Source organism: Cannabis sativa, chromosome X (assembly GCF_029168945.1).
Source record: "Cannabis sativa cultivar Pink pepper isolate KNU-18-1 chromosome X, ASM2916894v1, whole genome shotgun sequence".
Classification (NCBI taxonomy): Eukaryota; Viridiplantae; Streptophyta; class Magnoliopsida; order Rosales; family Cannabaceae; genus Cannabis; species Cannabis sativa.
The window spans coordinates 10631086-10653843 of record NC_083610.1 but is presented as its reverse complement, the minus strand read 5'-3'; the positions used below and the strand labels follow the sequence as shown (position 1 = coordinate 10653843).

The following is a 22758-nucleotide window of genomic DNA, read 5'->3' as shown; positions in this document are numbered from 1 at the left end:
TAGGTCGAAAGACTTGTGTGGCTGCAAGTTTTTGACGAGGAGAGCTCTATTTCTATGAAAACAACCACAAAAAGGATAATGTTGACCAATTAAAAAGTAGGTTAATTACATGTGGATTTGTTTCACACACCAAAAGAAAAAGAAGAAAAAAAAAAGTGAACAACACCAATGTAAAACGCATTTTGTTTGACATTACTCTAAGAAGAAGTCTTTGTCATAAAAGGTTAGTAATGTCTCCACTTTGGTATTGGTAGAATATTGCAGTTACTTCCACAAGTTTGACTATGATTTTCAGTGATTTAAATAATATAGTTACTCCATAATACAATGTTACACATTTCACTACATTTTTTTCTTGAAGGCCTTTGAATTTTGTGTTTTGCTAAAATTATTAATTATTCTGTTAAATTATAAATTAATTTATATTTTTTTAAAATAATTTAAATTATATAGTTTGTTGTAGGGATTGACCGCTTACTTTGAAATCAGTTTTTATTATTTTTTTAATATAACCAATTGAAAATTAATTTCTCCCAGACATATATAGAAAATATAACTAGTCTTGTAATAAAACTTATAAATCGAATTATCATTATGTTTCATTTTAATAAATAATCAACTCAATCAGTAGTTTTTACAAAATACACGGTTCAAAATAGTATTTGTTCGAATTAAAAAGATATCTAATGTTGTGAATTTTTTTTGTCCAGCAAAATTTCAATATGATTATCAGTTCATCTGAATAAACAAAATTTTATAAAACATATATTGATTCCTTGCAACAAACTTTTACAATACATATAAAAAAAATAAGAGCATATCTTTTTTAGGAAGTGTAACATTGATCCCCACCCCATATCCTTCGTTTTGCTCAGGGATGAGAACCAATGTTGATTGCTACAACTAAATTGTGTTACAAGTAAATTACATCTATGATAACCTCTGCTTTTACATGTTACACTTCTGAATTTGGATTTGGTGTCTTATTTTTCCTCATTGAACAGGAGGAACTCTGTAATATGCTGGTACAGTAACTGGAAAGAACATTTGTCTAACTCCTTCTGCCTTTATAATTGGAAAAATTATACCTGATGCACCCTGCAATGAATGAAGGAACGTTGTCCTTAGCAATTATACAACTTGGAAAAATAGATTCTAGATTAGTAGTCTGAGAGAGTGAGTCAGAGTGTTTTTACTACCGAAATCAGTCTGGCCCCAATCCACATTCTTCGTGGCGAAGGGAATGGAATTAATAAGCGTCCGACACCAAAGACAGCGACAGCAAAAAAATGGAGAACCAAGCTTAATGGACATGGGTTGAGACCAGAGAGCAGAGCTACTGGTCCGTTTGTGCAAATGCCACCAAGACTAAGATAGTCAAAACAAGCTTCACGCATCTCTTTCCTTGCAGGGTCAGGGGAAGCACAGAACACTTTGTACAAAGCACCAGCCAATGTGTTTATGGTAGATGCCACTGGCTGCAAACAAAGCCATCAACACTGAGTTAATCTGCATTCTATGACTAGAATTCCATCTTGGGTAAAATCTAATATGTGGTCATATAAGTGTGTGGTGTTTTCCTAAATTTAGCCCATTTTAAGGATATTTACAAAGAAATTGAGCTATTGGGTATTACTTATCTCATGGAATCTAATTTAATGAAAAAATCAGAACAAAAATATCCATAATTAGATCATCACCCTCTAGTCCAATCCAGTCATGAATTCAGCTAAGGCTTCTGCTGATTATGTTCTTATTCTCATTGATTTCTTCATGGGCTATTAGGAACATGTCATGGAGTTTGACTTTAAGATATCGATAGCAACTTGCAAGAAATTTATGTTCTGGACTTGCTTAATCTAAGTTCTTGCATTAAGGTGATTCAAATTCTAACATTCCGTGCTCATGCACTAGTTTGGACAGAGGACTTTGTTCTAAGATGCTTACCTTACGAAGAGTGTAAAAGGATTCAAGGTATTTGCATAGTGCAGATGAGTCATGGAGATCATGGAGTGGCCTTAGAAGGTTCCTTAAAACAACAATGTCCGAAAGAGCAACGGTCATTCCCCCACCGGTCAAAGGGTGGCGCATGTTGAATGCGTCTCCCATCAACAATGCGCCAGGAGTAGGATATGGAGAGGCAGGCATGCTTCTGTTTGTCATGGTCCTGATGTTTCCTTTGTCAATTGCAGCTATGAAAGAAGCATTCAACTCCGGGGGAATCTAAGATTACATCAGAAAATTCAGTACCAAAAAATCACATTGATACATGAAAGTAAATGATTAGATATGTTTGTTGGTCATGGTTACCTGAGGAGCTACTGCACTTTTCAAGTAAGTAGCCATTTCACCATTAGCCACAGAAGGAACTTTTTGGCCAGGCACATCAACCAGACACCGAATTTCGGTGCTGCTTATAGGGTAAAACAGGATTGGGGAAGGGTCTGCCAAGATCACATGGCCATGATTTGCATAAGGAAGATCACAGTTTTCTAACACCAAACCAACAAAACAGGAGGGAATATCAACCTGCACAAATAGTAAGTATAGTATTAGACTAATCAAATCTCAACTAAGTTATTTATGCTTACAATCTAAAAGCCAATTAGTATTGTTTAGGTTACCTGTGGCTTGCAAAGAGAGCGTCTTAGATTTGAGAAACAGCCATCACAAACTATAGTTAGGGGAGCATGAGAAGTCAACTCTTGACCAGCCTTATTTCTGTATTGAACACCTTTGATTGTTCCCTTTTCCTCAAGAAGAGAAGTTACTGTTCCTTGTTCCAATCTCACACTGCACACAACATCATCAACCATGATAACATGCTTCGAAAACAACAAACAAAAGCAAAACTAAATTGTTTACAAAAGGAATGAGATAATACTTAGAAAGTGATGAAGCCTTTTCACGCATTCTTTGTATGAATCTTCCATTGTGAAAGCTTCGGCCAGCCACATCAGAATGAAATTTTTCTAAGGGATATGAAAGTTTGGTGCTTTTCCCATCTTTGTAAAGAGCATAGCCAAAAACTCTCTGAGCGTCGATCTCTTTTACACAATCTAATAAACCAAACACACAAAAATAGACAGATAGATATTCAGATCAGCAAATGAAAGTGATTATATTTGTTACAGGTAGTTTTTAAGTAATTGGTAAATACCTTCAAGACCCAGCTCGATCAATTTTAGATACCCTCCTGGTTGAAGTAGCTCACCAACAATTCTATCTGGCTCATTCAAGTCCCTTTCAATCACATGAACTCTTCTTCCATCCTGCCATGAAAAAAAATAGACAGTGAATTTTCAGAGCATAACCACAAACACCAAGGAAACCTCATCACGAAGTGTTTGGCAAGATAACATTGTTTTTTTTTTTTATAGAATTCAGTTTTAATTTACTTGACGTAAGAGCTACTTTGCAAATTATCAAAAAATTCAAAATAACACCATTTTGAAAAGCTGCATTAAAAAATCATTCTACTTTCAAGAATTACTCAAACTCTATGTATATTTATCTTTGTTGTCGACAAAATAGGAAAAAATTTAAGGGATTGTGAAGAAAAGGACTCACCTTGGCAAGGGTGTATGCAAGAGCTGCACCGGCAACTCCAGCTCCAACGATGATGACATCTGTACCTTCTTTTGGGATACCAGAAGGAGAAACGGCACCGTTTGATGATGTCTTAACAAACCCATTACTATATAACTCCATTGATTTGGCTTTGGTACTACTCATGATCTTCTTTCCCCTGTAACTGTAATTATACAAGAACATGAACCCCGCCAATAAAGCTATGACTCCACCAAGCAAATACTGATCAAAAACCATCTTCCTATAATGGATTTGGATCCCTAGTTTTCTTTCTCTTTTTCTTTTACAAATGTCAATTAATATTTTCTTGGTTTTACTTCTCTCTCATATATCTACTCTTGTTTCTGATTTTACGTGCAAGTTAGGCGAAAGAGATGATAGCTTGATGGATATTTATAGAGTTGGAAAAGACATTTGTTTCTTCATTTCAAATTATAAGACGTGGAAGTAAATTCTGATCAATTTAAAAACAAAAAATCTTTCTCAAAAAAAAAAAAAAACAAAAACAAAAAATCTGTTTAATTTAAAAATAGTGATATTTGTCTTTTATTATATTGGAGCACAACTGCTATTGTAAAAAAATGAGTCAAATACATCTTTTATTGACTTTTGTGCTAAATTTTGGAAAGTATTTGCTTCTCCTATATGTTAATGGTTTTAGACCAAAAACTCTCATCTTAGGATTCAAAATGGGACAAGCTTGAATGTCATTGTAGCTTCTCTATCCTATTCATGTTATAAGTTATAACATCTTAGACATGTAAAAATTGGGATATATATGTGATATATTTATAGTAATCTTTGAAAGAAATGATAAAAGACACTAATAATGTTTACTACTCTCTTTATCGCTATTAATACAATTAAGTATCGGATGTTATATAATTATTATTATTATTTTTAAAAATAATAAATATATTATTGAAATAATAAACCAATGTCATACAACTTAATAAAACTACAACAACTAAACATTCCAAAGATAATACAAGAAATTTCTAATCAAACAAGTTATTTATCTATCCAAAAAGTATGCATAGCTAATTCATGTGTAGTCATATAGCCATCCAATGAATATAGATTAGGAATATTCTTAAAAATTTAGATAACAAACTTGTTATAAATTAACTAAAAAGGATTCAACATCATTGAAATAATAATGTCTCTAAGAACAACAGATACAACTACTAGACTATTGTTTTCATCCACATAGAGAGAGCCAATCCAACACTATCATAGGTGCTACACAATTCGCTTGAGTCACTGTAGAGTAAACCTATAGAAAAAAAAAATCAATGAAACATACTAACATTCATAAATGACAAATGAACTAAATATAAAATTATATAAGAAAAATAAATAATGATTAAATAAAAGAATTATGAAGTATATAAATAAGTTTATTTGTTAAATTCACCACTCATAAAATATATAGTAATTTCATAGATAAATATATTACATATAATTATAAGTGTATCTTTGTTGATTCAAAGAGAATAACTCAAGTAGTGGAAGCGTACCTTAATTCATAGATAGTGATGATTTTAGTCCATTTTATAAAGATGATCTTTGTGGAGATTTTGAGTAATGATCTTCCAAAAAAACAAGACTTAGGGTTTTCTAATTTTCTCTCTTGATGGGAAAAAATGAGGATAGAATTAGCTCTTATTTCTTGGAGACCATTGCTATTATATAACCTCATAGAGATGTTATTAATTTTAAGCATTTCTAATTTAGCCCATAAACCCTTAATACCCAATGACCCACAATTACTAAAATGATCACATTATTTGGGTCAAACTTTAAATAGCAATACACCAATACATATGAGTCCATATTGAGGATTTTAATCCAACAATCTCCAACTTGGACTACATATGTTTTGTGACAGTGTATAACCTTATAAGCACTTAACTTTTGCTATCATAATTAATATAGGTATTTTAAAATAATCTCGTCCATTGATTATACTAATATAAGATCAAAGTGACTTTCGTAACATTTAAAGTAGTTAAACACATCAATGGTCACGTAAATCATTATAACTAAATGTGATAAATCAATCATGGATACGTAGCATAGAAATTACATGCAAATATGATCTTAACATGCCTATTTCCAACCGGTCTTCCTTAATTGAGATCAATCCTGTATTAATTCTTTCTAGCCTTGTACTTAAACCTCAATAGAAAGAAAACATTCAGAGTACTTAAAACTTCAGTCCATATTTTATCTACAAAATTAAACCATAAATATGTATCAGTTTGATGGAACATCTCAAATACAAACTCCCACTAAACCAGCACAATCTTAAATAATACCACATCCATTTATGAGCAACAAGCTCTTGAAAAGCCTTAAGTGGTATATCCTTAATGATCAAGATTTGAAAATATGGAGTTTGTCCTTATATGCTCTATGGACACCTTATTACTCTTTATTTTAATAACAATTAGTTCAAAGTCAATGTGCCTTTGACCTTGTAGAGCCTATGTTGTTACTTAAATGTAACACGATTGATTTATTATCACAACATATATTTTTATTAGTTTTCAATACCATTCCTAATTTTGTAGCTATATGTGACAAAAATCTCACAACTAAAATCTTTATGAGATGAGAATCAAAAATCTTAATGATCTCCAAAATTTTCTATTTTTAGTTAGTGAACATGTAGTCTTTTGTTCTTCATAAATTCCTTTTACCCATTTGGTTGCATACCAAAGTTCTATAGAGGGTTACTTAAATATCTATCCAACATTCTTAATATATATGTTAAGTACAAATACATACATGCTTAAGCATATATTCGGGCTAGTCCATTTTTCTTAAATAGAACAACTTGTTTTCTTATATGGGCTCAAATTTGTGCTCAATTTTTTTTTTTTTTTTTTTTTGCATTTTCAGTAAAATTTTTGAGCTAAATGCAAAAATATATGTGTATTTTATTGTTTTAATTACTTTTATATTTTTGTTAATAATAATTACACACAATCATTTAAAAAATAATTATAATTATTATAATTAAAATATTACTATCATTATAATTAATAAATAAATATTTATCATTATTATTATTATCAAATTATTGGACCTTTGAATGTATCATGTTGTCGAGTTAAACTATTCGTGCTTACGTGTTGTGCTCCTGGCTTGCCGTGTTGTGTTGTGTCTAAGCTCATATTTTTCGTGTTTTGTCGTACCTAAGCCTATATTTTTATTGTCGTGTCATGTCTAAGCCCATATTTTTTCATGTTGTGTCGTGTCGTGCCGAAGCGCATATTTTTTCCTGTCAAGTTGTGCTCATGCCTCTTCAACTCGTGTTGATTTCATGCCATGTCAAAAAATCTGACCTATATTTACAACACTATAGGACTGTATGATCTTCTAAAAGTACAAGAGAATTAAGATCATAACATTTGAATAAAATAAGTCGGCAATATATTAAAGTATGAATTTTTAAAATAGTACTATCAAGTATGGTTTACTAAGCACTATATAGTAATGATATATGATTTTGATTCAGATCATATATGTGAGTAGACATTTAGTCAAGGCCGGCCCTAGGCATAGGCGGGCTAGGCTCGCGCCTAGGGTCCACTCATTTTAGGGGCCCAAATAAAATAAATACCTTTTAAAAAAATATACATATTTTTTTAATAATTTTTAAAAAACCATTTATCTTTATTGTAAAGGTTCAAAAAAAAATTTTCCTATAGCCTATTTTAACTCAGGATCGCCTTACATTTAGTAAATGTATTGTGTATAATTTGATTATACATGACTAGATCGATATGAATTAATATATTTTATCGATGTATTGTTTATTATAAAAAAGATAATTTATATTAAAAGATAAAATATTAGTAGATCTGTCTAAATTTTAAGTATTTATGAATTCAAGTTTGTGTTAAATAAGTTATTTCATTTACTTTATAAAGTTTTTCAAAAATGAGAATTACAATTTATCTTTTGAAACTTAATAACATAAATAGTTAGAAACATATTGTAACAACCCAACAAATCAAATTTCCTATTAGCACACATAAAGCTACATATTTGTATGAGGATAAGGAAGTATTCGGTATACATCATCCCATTTTGAAATCTTCAATATCCCATTTTGAAATGAAGCCCAAATATTTAGCCTACAGGAAAAAGGATGTCCCCACCGAAATAATTAGTGTAAAATCACGAAAGCCCCCTAATAAATGCCATATCACTTGTTAAATATCTTGGTCCACTCAAATTTAATGCCTTCAACAAACACATGTATATGTAACGCCTGTCTAACTTTCTCCATTTATTATAGAGAATTGTTCAAAGAGTTTTGTTATTGGGATCCAGTATCTTTTATAGGTGTCACTTTATGATTAGTTAGTGATATTATTTAAAGTTTATTTTTTTAAGTTATATAGAACTCGCTATTTAAATGCACCAATAGCAGTATGATACTAAAGAAAGTGCTAAGCACCAGTGATATCCTTTAACAATTTTCTTGTTAGAAGATATTATTAGTATTTAGTGCTTTCTCGATGTTATATTGTTATTGATATAATTAATTATTGGGTTCCGTATAACTTAAACAAATAATTAAAAATAAAATAAAATCAATAATTGAAAACATAAATAAAATTTATAAAACACACTTTTATTTTTGTTTTTAAAATTAAAAAATAAATATAATACACTTTTTTTCTTTAACTTTTTTTTTTTTTTTAAAAAAATACTTTTATTTTGGTGGTTAAAAAATCTAAAAACAAAATTATTACCTAATGTCACCATAACTTTTAATATTTTAAGACAAGTCAAGAAATAAGTTTGTTTAACCCTAAAAAAGGTAATGAGATACGAAATTGTTATGGCAGATAAGTTAGATATACGCTTAACATCTATTGTAAATTATTTTAGAATTAAAAAAATTAATTAAAACTTAAGGGTTTGTTTGGTACGTTGTATTAGGTCGTATTGTATTGTATTATATTCAATTAGATTATATAACATATTTTTATATAATACTATTTTAAACTTTAATTTATACTAAAATATTATAGATTTATGTGTCCATACAAGTCAATAACACATATAGTTTTACTTTAAAATATTGCATAAAAATCCTAATAATTTCCACATCAACGTCTTCTTCTATGAGGGGTTCAAGAGCAGTCGTCTGAGAGTGGCTACGTTCGGCTCAACGACGTCCTCCGTTTTAGATTTTTGTTTTCATTTATTAATTTACTATTATTAGTTTAATTCCAATTAATATTTTTATGGGGTTAGAATTATAAGGAGTTCATTCCTTAATTAATTTTAATGTTGTGATCGTATTTATGTGTTGAAACTAATTTAGTTTTTCCATTAGTCTTATTTTTTAACACGGTTCTTTAGTCTTGTCTTTTGACATGATTTTTTAGTCTTTTCCTTTTTGTTTTTTCTGGTTCGAGTTTTGTCTTTTGGTATGGGTTGTGTAGCTCAGAATCATCATGGTGCTATGGTAGAAGCATTCAAGAAGGGGAAGATTAGATGTGTTCAATCCGAAATTGCTGAGATAATAGGCATTAAAGAAGCATTGAGTTGGATTACAACTCATTCGTGGGATAGAGTCATGTTGGAAACAGATAGCTTGGTTTGTATCCAAGCGATTCAGAGCGGTATTTTATGCTTTCACAATTTGTGTTTTGTAAAACGATATGCAAATAAGTTAGCTCATTGCTTGACAAGAGGCTCTTGTTTCTTTACAGGTCGTGTGCTTCAGTTGAAGGACTGTTCCTCTGAAATGTGTTTTATTGTTTTGAACGAATTTATTAATTAATAAATCTTATGACTTTTATTAAAAAAAAATATTGCATAAAATATAATTTAATATACAGTAGAACCTCTATCCAAGAATACACTTGGGATCAAAAAAATAATATTCTAATTGAGAGGTTATAACTAAATAAAGTTACACTTGAAAAAAAAAATCAAAATATCAAAAAATACCAATAAACAATTCTTAATACTATATTATATTAAAATTATTTTCGAGTACATATAATATTTATACATGTACTATAATTTGAAATAAAATTATTAATTCTACATAAGTAAATTTATAAAATATATGTATATATTTTTTTAAGATGTAATTATTCTTATATAGAGGTATATTTTATTAATACAGGACTTAAAAAAATGTATAACTAATTACAATATAGAGGTTATTTTTATTTATAACTGGTCTAAATTGGGGATTTTATTTTTTTTATAATAAATTAGAAATTATTGGTTCTACATAGGATCAAGTGTACCAAACTAACCCAAAAATATATAAAGTGAGGATGCGTATAATTCAAGTTTCAAGTCAATTATATGTGAATATACAAGGGTTGACAAAGTACCGCTTCAGACCGTTGACTTGATATAAAGTAGTTTCACTTCATGATCTTATTTATAAAAATAAAATAAAGATCGAAACAGTCATAATCATTGGACTAGCTTTTTTTTTTTTTTTGAAACGGATCATTGGACTAGCTGAGTAAGTGTTTATTGATCTATATTATGTTATTAAATAAAAAATTAGTACATACTTGTGGGTTTATGTTATTATTATTATAATAATAATAATAATAATGATAATAATAATAATAATAATAATAATATGACCACACTAAATTAATATTGTATTGACAAATTACATTCAGTCCAACTTGGAGTGCTCGATGCTACCATTTATTTTTGGGGAAATTTCATAAATATGAGAATTTTTAGTGCCATTTACTTTTTTATGGCAGAAAAAAAAAATAACTCAACAAGATATGAAAAAATAATAATTAATGGCAAAAATATGAGAAACCAAAAAGTATATAAATAGACTTAACTGGAAAAAATTCATATTTTCCAAAATAAAACACTAGAATTCAGATCATCTCTCTCTCACATTTTCTCTCTCAAAATCGCACGATAAGCTTCGACGATTGAAGTCTGCAATTCGATCTCAAACGCAAGCATCATGCACAACAAATCAATCTCACAAACTAGAATTTTCATCGATTGATGACAGAGCTGCAGCAACAATCGTCGTCTTCGATTGTCTTCTCTAGCTCTTGTAAGTTCTTCAATTACTTCTGATCCTCTTCCTCATCTGTGCAGGGGCGGACCCACATTATAGCGAGGGGGGGCAGTCGCCCCCCCTGAAAAAAAAAATCGAGAAAAAAATGTATATGTATTTTAATTAGTTACAATATATATTTGTATTAAAAAATGATATTTATAGACATGATAGGAACTTTGGTGTAATGGTTAAGGTAGTTAGTAAATAGATTAGAGGGTAAAGGTTCAAACCCCACTAACTACACTTTATATTTTCTTTTTAAATTTATTTACGCCCCCCCTCACTTTAAATTCTGGTCCGACTGCATCTGTGTGAAACTGAAAATCAATGCTCATAAAATCGCATACCAGAAAATGAAACATCAAACCGAATTATACACAGCAACAAAATTTCCACAACTATTCTCAGTATAAACAAAACAGGTATATAAACTCAATAATCAAAATTATATATGCTGATAACTATATATGAACATATTATATAAGAATATATATATCATCTGAAAAATAAATGAAACTCGACATTTTAAAAAACATATATACAAAAAAAAAAAAAAACCAGTTAAACCAAGAGAAAAAACGAAGGACAATCGTATTAATAAAATAATCAAAGACATAACAGGCAAAAAAATATAATAGAAAAAAATAACCAGTTAAAAACTTAAATTAAATAATGAAACTTTAAAATTAAACCAAACCGGTTCCAAATACAAAATTATAATCAGATTCTAATAAAACATTTCATTTAACAATGCAAAAAGTAATCAAAGTTATAACAGATAACAAAATATATATCAGAAAAAAAAAAAAAAAACCAGTTAAAAACTTAAAAACTAGGTAAAAAACTTACCTAAAACATTGACAAATAAAATTTAAACAAAACCGGTTCCAAATAAAAACTATAATAAGATTCTAATATTACTTTTCCTTAAACAGTAAAAAAAATAATGAAAGTCACAAATGACAAAACATAACAAACAAAAAAAAAAAACTCGTTAAAAAACAGTCAAAAACTTAAAAACCAGTTAAAAACATAAACAAAGCAAACAATCATAAAATTAAAAAGAAACCAGTTAAAAAAAATACATTAAGATTTTAATAATAATTTTCTTTTAAAAATGCAAAAAAGTAATCAAAGACATAAATAACAAAAAAAATCAGTAAAAAAACCAGTAAAAAACTTAAAAACCAGTTAAAAACTTAAAACCAAAACAATAACACATAATTTTTTTTTAAAAAAAAACCGGTTTTAATAAAAAAATTAAATTAAGATTCTAATATTAATTTTTTTCTAAAATTGCAGTTATAAAACAAATCATGTGTGTCATCAAATATGGGGGTCAATGGAGAGAAAATACAAATTATGATGACTGGAATTCTAATTCTAACCAATTCATCACTAGCAAACTTGATGGAGCTGATAAAAACAGAGATAAATTGCAAAAGAAGCAGCATAGACATATCCTACCAGATATCACCGAGAACAACACTAATGAAGCTACTGACTGACAATTCCCTCAAATTCTACATTGAGCTAAGAAAAACACAGGCTGGAGTAACTGATTCTGCACTATGCATCACAACTACAGAAGAAATAGCTATACAAACAGTGGAAAATTAATCTTCTGAACAACCAATACAAGAGCAAACAAAGACAGTGGAGAAACTGGTCCTACAAATACACAATGAACCATTCAATCAGCAATATGATATTGAGGACAAGATTCAAATCATGATAATAGTCAGATAAAAATTCCCCCAAACATGTTTGCGATGGCTGAAGAAGTTGCAAATTTTATAATAGAGCAATCAAATGAAGCAACAAAAAAGAGAAGGGCTGAAGAAATGGAGATCATCACAAATTACATGGTGCTTGAGATTGAAGAAGGACAAATATACAATGACAAGAACATACTGAAAACAACAATCAGTTTCTATGCAATGATAAAGAACTTTCAAATCAGAATGAAGAGGTCCGAACCAAGAGAATACATGGTTACATGTGTTGACGAAAATTGTAACTGGAATCTGCGCGCTTCAAAGTTGAAACAAACACAAACATTCAAGATTAGAAAATATGTCAACAACCATACCTGCTCATTGGATGTCATAATGGAAGATCATAGGCAAGCAACTTACAATACTATTGCTCAAATAGTAAAGAAGAAATACGACTCAATAAACAGGAAGCATGCACCGAATGACATTATGAAGGACTTGCTACATGAGTTTGGGGTTTCGATGGGATATCAAAAGGCTTGAAGAACAAAAGAAAAAGTTCTAGAATTGTCAAGAGGAAAGCTAGAAGACTCATACCAGCAACTACTAATATACCTTCATATGCTAAAAATAGCAAATCCAGAGACATTAACTAAATTAATTACGGACAAGAAGAACCGGTTCAAGTACATGTTCTTAGCATTGTCAAATTCAATCAGAGGATGGATTCATTACAGACCAGTGATTGTGGTAGATGGCACATTCTTGAAAATAACATATGGAGGAACGTTGTTTACAACATCAACAATGGATACTAATAACCACATATTCATATTGGCATTTGGAATAGGAGACTCGGAGAATGACTCATCATGGGAGTGGTTTTTTAAGAAGTTAAGAGAAACATTCGGAGAAAGAGAAAGTAAGAAACTGGTTCAAACAAAAATTTACAACAAATACATCATCTTAAGTGTAAGAGTTTTCCTATTATTGTTACTTACTTAACACTATATTAAATTTTATATGTTCCAATAATTGAGAGTTTTATTGTTATGCCTTCTATTTTCGGTTCTTTAGTTTCAAATTACAAAGCTTTAATTAATTTTCTCTTATTAAAGTCAAATTTGTTGTGTCAAACGATTTGGTAACAACTTTGATTATTGTCTTGCTCATATTATATTTTTGTTAGTAGCAATATTTCTTTTGCCATCAACAATACTGTAATGATTGATTTCGCTATTCTTATTTAATAGAGTTTTCTCTTCTTGTTTAAAAAGAAGAAGAAGATAGTATTAGTTGATGGGTCAAATTTGGGCCTAGGATTGGGTTTTGGCCTTGGTCTTGGGCTTGACATTAATGTGTTCCACGTGCGTCTAGTAAGTAATTAACTAAGAGGTAAGTAGGGACCAGAAGAGCCGAGATCTTCCCGTTACAACCACATGAAATGACCTAAAGGCCCCTGCTTATGCCGTTTTCTTGGCCTTCTTGTCCGAAAATATTAAAATATAAAAAAAAAAACTCTTTTGCAACGGCTACTTACAGAGTGAAGAACCCAAAGCCGATTTTCTCTTTCCTCTTTCCCAAACTCCCAAATTTAAAAACTCTCACCATTACCATTCACCGTGTCCCATAACAAACCCAGACAACGCTCCACTATCTTCTACTTCCAAATCCAGTTTCTCTGCCTGCCTAGCTTTTCTCTACGAATGGAGGAGCCTCACTTGTCGGAGCAGATCAATGATGAAGATGGCGGACGAGGGGATGACTTTTATGAGAAGATTGAAGCACCCAAGTTCGTTGACTTCACTGTACCCGAACAGTGCTGTCCCGACGATCGTTACTGGTTCTGCTTGCGCTTCGGTTCGTGTTGAAATTAAATTCTTTCTTGCCATCACTTTTTGAACTTAGTTTCTATTTTTGGTTTTTTGCTCTGGCTAGTTTTTCTTTTATAATGTTTCAATTCTTACTTGATCTGATTATATTTGAGTTTGTTATGTTGTTTTATTACTTAATTTGAGATTGTAGGCTTGTTTGTTTGGTAGCCAAGAAAAATGGAGAAAAAGAATAGAAACTGAATTATGAAAATTTATCAGCTCACTGAAACCTTTTACCTATATATATTAGGTAATTTTGGATGGTTCTTCAAATCACCTGAACTTGAAAGAGTTGAGTTTCTGTTATACTTTGTAGCTCATTACTATTTTCTTAATATGTTTGGTTGAGAATTCTCGTTCCAAAATTGTCTAAGTATACAGTTTTCTTTCCAAATTGGGTTTACCTTAGCTGGGAATGCATACATTTGACATCGAATCTCTTCTCTTACTATTTCTTTTTCAATAGGATGTGATAGAAAACATGAAGAGGAACTTGACCCTGAAGCAATAGAAAAGAATTTTATTCTTCGGGTTAGTTATAAATTTCCGTTTTGATTTGAGTTGCTTTCATGTGTAAACTAATCTAATATTTAGGCTTCAAATTGTTGAGTTTTACAGGTTATGGCAGCGAGGAGTCCTAATATACGGTTTCGGAAAGCACTATACAAGAAACCTCCGAGGTACCTAGCTTTAATGACTAAGTTTGCTAAAATAATTTCTATCATCTATCTTTTGCTCATACAATGCTCTTGCTTTTGCTTTTGTCAGTTTCTCTAGTCCCAAGTGCCCACTTACAGCTCCTGCAAAATCATCCAAGCCTAAAATAACAAGAATGCCGGTAGTTCCTTCGATTTCTCGCAGGCTATTTGACTTGAAAGATAAGAACAAATCACTCTCAAAGATCACTGCAACCCCAAAAGCCAATTTGAAGAAAACAAATGCAGCAACAAAAGCTTTGACTACTCCAAGGAATAGAAAGCGAATATCAAATCCAGATACATTTAAAAGTGTTCGGAATCCCAAGGGAAATAACATTGTGGTGCCAAAGACTAGAGCTATTGCAAAAGGTTTGGTTTTCCAGTCTCCAAAGAAGGTTTGCAGGACCAAGATTTCAGTAGAGTTTAAAACTCCAATGGCGAAATTATGTACAGCCATGTCGAAGCTTGATATTGTGAAGGGAAAGAAGCAGACTACAGATACAACTTCAAGGAAATTATTTAAGGGACGAGAGGTTAAAAGCAGGGTTTATGACTCGTTGCAATCTCACACTCAAAAGGGCCGGGAAGTAAAACCTTTGAAAAATTTGAAGAGAAAGAAAAAGGAAAAGGATTTGAAGGAGTCCTGTGGTCTACAGTCTCATGAAGATGGTGAAAATGATTCGAGGGATATGGAGATTGATCACAGACCAAGGGATGTTTCTCTGGAAGGCTATTCTGAATCAGGCACTTCTAAGAACAGTGAAACAATTGGTCATGTGGAGAATTTAAAGACACTGGAAACATCAGAAGCATGGTCCGATGAGCATCCAGTTGAAGTTCTATCAGAAACATCAAGAGGAAATATCTCCTCCTTGTGTAGTTCTGAAGGGAGGGCTTCAGGAGACAGTGATCACCAAAATTCCATAGATCATACTGGACCTGTTAAACATTTAACTGATTCAAGTGAGCATGCAGTAAAAGGAAAGTCAAGTGAAGACAAAAGGAGCAGCCCTCAGGCTCAGGATGCTGACATTGATGATAAAGAAAATGCTTTGCCTTCTGATAACACAGAAAATGGAGGTGAAAGCACTGAGAATGATGAAAAAGAAAATTCCAATATTAACAGGTATGATTTTTTTTTTCTTATTTCCCTTCAACTGTTTTATGTTTTTTTTTGAACTGGACTGAACTTTATTAACCGGACTTGTTTGTTACCCTACTGCAGAGAAATGAACAATCAGTCAGAGGGGAAAACTGTTAGTAATCACGATACAAATAAGGTATTAAGGCCCATTTGAACATGATGCTAGAAATTAGTACTTGTAACTGGATCTCAGTTTATTCATCTTCCAACTTTTACAATGATGCAGGCCAATCAAGCAACGAAGAAGACGCTAAAAATGAGTTCTGTTCCTGCTTTAGGTGTTCATGAAACAAAGTATAAGAAACCAAAGCCAACAAATCCCAAGCCTTTTAGACTGAGAACCGATGTATGTGAATGTTTACTCACCAGCTTATCAATTACAGAAACGATCCAATCTTGTGACTTACATATTTTACTTATTATGCTTATTTAGGAAAGGAGTATTCTCAAGGAAGCAAATTTAGAGAAGAAACAAGCCACGCCTCTGAAAGAACTCACATCAGTAAAACCATTAGGAGTAAAATTATTGAGAAAACATCAGACCCCATTCCAGGTTGGTAATATCTCCACTTCTTTTTTCGTTTTAATTCTGACTCATTATTCTAAACCAAGTCATTCTTGTGACTAGAAAAACGAAATCTACCATGAACAAAGTGAAAGTGAAAATGTTCCTCGTGCAGACTCTGGAAAGAGAATAAATAAAATACATGTGCCTGTAAGTCCCCTTCACATATGATTCATTTATAATTTAAAATGGATTTCATTACTCTACAAGGTTTCTCTAGATCATAGAGAAGTATCTGAAAACTTACTGTCACCATATGTGCAGGGAAGAGCTAGGACTTCACGGACTAATTCTACTACGAAGCATGAGGCTCACAGTGAAGCAGTTTCAACAACCCCAGAAAAAAGCTCAGAAAGAGCCAAATTGAGGCCTCAACCTCAAGGGTGAGGCTCCTTCATAGAATTTCAGTTTTTGGTTATGGTGAAAAAAATAAAAAGTAAAAATAACTTCAAACTCTCTTTTTAGGATTGCATCAAGCAGAACAGTTAAAACATCTGGTCGACTTGGCGTAATAAAGGAAAAGTCTTCAACTATCCCCAGACGCAAGGAAGCTGCAAAGCCGTCTAAACATAGCATTTCTTCAACAACCGAGGCATCTTGTCCTGTTGCCCCAAGATCAGTGTCAAGAGGAAGAAGGCCGAGTACCATGCCCAAGGAGCCAAATTTTCATAGTCTTCATGTACCAAAGAGCTGCACGAGGAAGGTGGTTTAGATTGTTCCTCATTCGCTGTATGATAGATATGTCTTGTTGTAACATACCCAAGATCAGTGTCAAGAAAAAGAGGGCCGAGTACCATACCCAAGGAGCCAAATTTTCAGTCTTCATGTACCAAAGAGCTGCACGAGGAAGGTGGCTTAAATTGTTCCTCACTGTATGATAGATATCTTGTTGTATCTTGTTGTAATGCTGTTCAATCATATCATTGAATTTTTTTTTGTTCAATAATATCATTGATTCTTTTTTAATTGTACTAAAAGCTCCCCGTTTTTTTTTCACATGTATTTTTTGACTAGCCTATGTGCTAATACTCGTCATTTTTTATTTATTTGTAATGAAAAAATTTATATATGAATACTGTAATTCTCTATAATGTGCATGAATACACAACATATTCAAAATATCAACAAAACTACAAGTTGAGTTCACAGTGAGAAACTTCATTTCAAAAAGGAAATGACAATTTCAATGAAGAAATTGGCATTACAGTCAGATGGAGGAGCAGCAATTTCAAGAAACTTGCTTCAACTTATTCACAAGAAACCTCCAAACCTTGGGGGTTGTCAAAGCTTGCCTCGGCAAACATGGTATGGCATCATTGATCCTTTCATCTTCCAGCCTTAATTTTACTTTTCAGCCGTTCGTTGGCAGCTACAAGTTCTGCCGTTATTCCCGGTTCATTGGCTGAGTGACCAGCATCTTTCACAACCTGTTAAAAATGGTAGAGTTCAGTAATTTGTTTGGCCAACAAAGTTCAATGTTGATTTAGCCCCATGGTGAAAAAGAAAAAGGGAAAATGGCCTTAGTTCAGTTTACCTTAAAATCTGCCTCTGGCCACACTTTGTGGAGATCCCAAGCTGACATCATAGGACAGCACACATCATATCTTCCCTGAAAAGATAGTTTTTACTAGTTACATTTCCTTGTCTGAGGTAAATACACAACTATTAGGTTGAGCCAACAATTGAAATTACAATAAGAAGTATTAAGTACATCAATAATCTTATACATTTCAGAAGAGCATGTCATAACATGGATGAAAAAGTAAATATGAACCTGAACAATTGTAGCGTCTATGTGGCGTATCTTATCAATGTTATCCAATAGGTATGAATCTGAAGGAAAGAATCCCTTGTTGGTAAAATAATGATTTTCAATCCTTGCAAATGCCTGGGAAGAGCAAATTAAACTTATAGAACCATGACTAACTTCAGTCATCATAACAAATTAAATTACAGAACCTGTAATCTGAAGTAAAAAACAATAGAATACATATGATAGATTGAATCTATAGCTATCCACAATTGAAAACATTTTCCAAATAAAAAGGATCAAAGTTCATGAAAAGATACAGGTATAAAAATGATAATACCAAGGAAAAATAGTCATCATCTCCTTTCTTGATGTTTTCATCATTTGGAATAAGACGGGCAGTCATCATTTCCCATCTTGTCCATGCCCTAGCAGCTGCATACTAAAAAATTGGTAGTGTATAAAAAATAATCTAAAGACAAATGTAGCTGTATTATTTTTGCTATGGACTTGTGTTTTCCAACTATAAGAGACTAATAGTACAAACTTCCTTCTTTTATATGACCAACCGAAAATCGTACTTCAAATGTCTGCAGCAGCATCATTGATTGAATTTTTATTGTGATCGCGTGATAATATAAAGACATAGTTAAAGTATGCAAAACAAGCCAAGTCTTACTTGTGTTTCCAAGTCATCAGAGTTTAGTCTCTTGCTGTAAGCATCTACGAAACATCCTCTCTCTTTCTCTGGAATAAGATCTCTAAATGGTTCCCAAGCTGTGATTGACAAGATAATCACAATATTAGCCTCAATTTTTCAACTATACTAACAGCACAAGGTAGTTTGGTATTGGTAACACAATAAAACAAGCCAAACACAATTTCACAACATCATCCAGCATGACAATTCGATCAAATAGTTTAGCTAGAAAATCATTTGTATAACAGTGACCTGTCCATCATCTTGACCATTCCGATATCAAAACTCAACAATTTTACTATCCTATGTAAAATCCCATAAGCAAAATCAGTACAAACAAAATAACATGTGATGAAATGTAAACTCAGAATGTATTAGTGAAATTCAGTTACAGCAAAGTATTCACTAGGCAGTACTCACCATCAGGATAAATAGCAGCAGCACCACCCTCATAAAACCAATCAATCTCTTTCTTTCTCAGTAGAAAGATCCCTCTAAGGACTAGTCCAGTAACCTTAAAATCAGAACATGCAATGTACAGTCAAAAACGAAAAACTACAAAAGAAGGGGAAAAACCTTATCCAACAAACTATGCACCTTATCCGGATGCGATTGACTATAAGCAAGGGCAAGTGTGCTTCCCCACGACCCACCAAAAACCTGCATAAGCACAGAGAATACATTCTCTTACAAAAAGAGCCTTTTTTGTTTTTGAAAAGTAATGACCAATTCTCCTCTTCAAAACACCATATAACCTGCCATTCTGGGATTTTAAAATGTTCCCTGAGCTTTTCAATATCATCAGTGAGATCCCATGTGGTGTTTTCCTTCAAACAAGCATGGGGTGTACTCTTTCCTGCACCACGCTGAAGAAAGAGAAAAAAAAAAAGAAATTTCATACATTTATGTTTATAATCATCTTGGTTATTACAAATACAATGATCCATCAGATACTAACTTGATCAAACAAAATGATTCGATAAAACTCGGGGTCAAAAAATCTCCTATTGGTTGGTGAAGTTCCTCCTCCTGGACCCCCATGAAGAAACACAACAGGCTGCAGAGTAAGGTTCATATAAATATAATCATTAACCTAAAACAAAAATCTTCAAGCAAACAACTAACAAAGATAAGAAAAGGATAGCATACAGAATGGTAACATAAAGCCCATTACCTAGTTCAACAAAAAAAAAAAAAAAAAAACAATGTATTAAGATATGTTTGGAGAGTAGAATTAGATAATTCTTCTCATGTGATCTCTTATAAAATTAAAAAGAATATTCAAAAACAAATTAATCTAACAACCTAAGTAATCCCCTGCCACAGGATAACTTGATCCCATTGATAATATTAGGATAATTTTATCATATTTAACCTCCATCTTTAACATTGGTAAGGAAAAAAAAAAGCATCTAACTCTGATTGTAATTTATTTTATTTACTAAATGATCAAATCATTTATCTTTCTCATCTAGTTTTCAATGCACTCCAATCCAATCTGACTATATTATCTTTTTTTTTTTTTACACATGACATAAATTAATAAGAATCCTCAACATTCAAAGCTACTCACATGCCCATCTGGATTCCCAGATTGTTCCCAATAAATAGTGTGAAGATCCGAAACCTTCAAAAACCCTGAACTGTAAGGCTCTATAACTGAGTAAAGCTCTCTTTTCAAACCCGAATCTTCCTTTTCCGACTCCATCGAATCGATTAATTTTGGCTCAGCACTCTTGTAATCGAGATATTGGGCACGTAAAACTGGATACTTTTTCTCTGACACTTCGAGACAAAAACAGAAGGCTCAAACTTTATATCAATACAAACAAAAAAAAGGGTAAGTAATCTTTAAAGTCAAAACTTTAATAATGAGAGAGAGAGAGAGAGAGAGAGAGAGAGAGAGAGAGAGAGAGAGAGAGATACCAGAAGCAGCGAAGATTGTATTGGAATGTAGAAAGCGAGAGTAGAAAGAAGAAGAAGAAGATGTGAGAGCGGTAGAAAAGCATAGGGGTATTGAGGACCCAGAACAAGAAGTGAAGCACCTCATTTTTCTCATTAACACAGAAAATGAAGGCGAAAGCATTGAGATCGACGAACAAGAATATTCTGCTAACAGGGGTATGTTTTGTTTTTTTCTGTGTTTTTTTTTTGTGTTTTTTTTTTTTTTTTTTTTGTTAATTTTAATTTATTGGACTGGATAATTATTATGGGACAATCATTGATTTTTATTTGACATCTCAATTTATTTATTTATTTATCACTTTCCAATTTTGACAGTGATGCAGTAGCCAATCAAATAACAAAGAAGACACTGAAAATGAGCTCTGTTCCAGCTTTAGGTGGTCATGAAGCCAAGTATGAGAAAGAAACCAAAGCCAGTCTTGTAACTTACATATTTAAGTGCTATACTATGCTCATTTTAAGAAATGAGTAATCTTGAGGAAGCAAAATCTAGAGAAGAAAGTCACACCTCTGAATGAACTCACATCAGTAAAACCATTAGGAGTAAAAGTTTTGTTGAGAAAACATCAAATAAACTAAGCCAGGTTGACTTTCTACTTCTTTTTTATCTGATTTGCAATTCTAAACTCAGCCATTGTTTCTGACTATAAAACCGGAATATGCCAAGAACGAAGTGAAAGTGAATAAATAAAACACGTGGGCTCATCAACACCTGTAAGTCCCCTCATTATACAAAGTACATTTAAATTGGTTCTGTTTCATTACTCTACAAGGTTCTCTACAGCATAGAAACTTAAATGAAAACTTACTGTCAGAACTTCTTCAAGGACTAATATATCTAGGAAGCATGAAGCAGTTATAACTTATAACCCCAGAGAAAAGTTCAGAAAAAGAACCATATTGAGGCCTCAACAGTGAGTAGAATTAGGAGGTCATGAATGTTACTACTTTAGTTATGGTAAAAAAAATGAGAGGTTACTTTAGAGTTAAACGACCTGACAAGCAGGAAGAGACATTTTGAAGTTTGAACATCTTGTTGACTTGGCGTAACAAAGGAAAAGTCTTCAACTATCCTTGGACGCAAAAAAATGGTGCTTCTTCCGCAATTGAGATATCTGGTCATGTTGCCCCAAGAAGATCAGTGTCAAGAGGAAGAAGGTCGCCATACCCAATGAGCCAAATTTTCAGTCTTAATGTACCAAAGAGCTGCACAAGGGAGGTGCCTTAAATTATTCTTCATTCACTGTATGATGATTGATACATACATATTATAATGCTTTTCTTGTTCAATCATATGATATCATTGAATGATTATTTATTATCATTATTACTTTTAATAATACCATTGATTCTTTCTATTCGAATTGTACTATTAAAATTCAGCGATACATGTAATTTGAAGCCATTTCATGCTCTTTTTTCCGCACATGTATTGGAAGTCGATTCATGCTGCTCTTTCTGATTCTCTTTATTCAGTTATGGCCATCAATAACAGCACTATGTACTTTACTGACATGGGTGCTTTCTTCTTTGATATTATAACTTTATTGTCTACTTTTTCAAAGGAAACTTAATCCCATATTGGCTGTGTTGAATCATAATAAAGCAGCTCATGGCAGTTTGAATGGAAAAACCCTCTACCTATTTGTAAAGTCTTAAT

General features: G+C 32.0%; 3 protein-coding genes and 1 long non-coding RNA gene across 5 annotated transcripts; 2 read left to right on the top strand and 2 right to left on the bottom strand.

Annotated features, from left to right (window-relative positions):
• Positions 1-739: 739 nt before the first annotated feature.
• On the bottom strand, positions 740-4022 carry LOC115704166 (squalene monooxygenase SE2). Its single transcript, XM_030631383.2, has 8 exons — positions 3571-4022; positions 3161-3272; positions 2885-3059; positions 2625-2793; positions 2311-2529; positions 1948-2223; positions 1200-1478; positions 740-1098 (listed from the first exon to the last, which is right to left on the bottom strand). Exons 1-8 carry the CDS (start codon positions 3826-3828, stop codon positions 994-996), a joined length of 1593 nt encoding a protein of 530 aa, XP_030487243.2. The 5' UTR covers positions 3829-4022; the 3' UTR covers positions 740-993.
• Positions 4023-13902: 9880 nt separating this feature from the next.
• Positions 13903-17769, top strand: LOC115704175 (uncharacterized). Its single transcript, XM_030631390.2, has 10 exons — positions 13903-14262; positions 14743-14807; positions 14895-14956; positions 15045-16100; positions 16200-16254; positions 16345-16464; positions 16552-16671; positions 16747-16833; positions 16948-17066; positions 17149-17769. The coding sequence occupies exons 1-10, from the start codon at positions 14109-14111 to the stop codon at positions 17393-17395; spliced, it is 2085 nt and encodes a 694-aa protein (XP_030487250.2). The 5' UTR covers positions 13903-14108; the 3' UTR covers positions 17396-17769.
• On the bottom strand, positions 17465-21419 carry LOC133031650 (proline iminopeptidase-like). 2 transcript variants are annotated; one of them, XM_061105137.1, is made up of 11 exons: positions 21060-21419; positions 20707-20945; positions 20092-20190; positions 19889-19999; positions 19731-19793; positions 19554-19647; positions 19113-19210; positions 18774-18875; positions 18458-18571; positions 18218-18292; positions 17465-18110 (listed from the first exon to the last, which is right to left on the bottom strand). In XM_061105137.1, the coding sequence occupies exons 2-11, from the start codon at positions 20839-20841 to the stop codon at positions 18009-18011; spliced, it is 993 nt and encodes a 330-aa protein (XP_060961120.1). In that variant the 5' UTR covers positions 20842-20945; positions 21060-21419; the 3' UTR covers positions 17465-18008. The 2 variants fall into 2 exon arrangements, with proteins under 2 accessions (XP_060961120.1, XP_060961119.1); XM_061105136.1 differs by having other exon boundaries at positions 20707-20918.
• LOC133031651 (uncharacterized) lies at positions 21126-22456 on the top strand. Its single transcript, XR_009684748.1, has 2 exons — positions 21126-21254; positions 21414-22456. It is a non-coding gene; the product is annotated as an uncharacterized LOC133031651 (long non-coding RNA).
• The last annotated feature ends 302 nt before the right edge of the window (positions 22457-22758 follow it).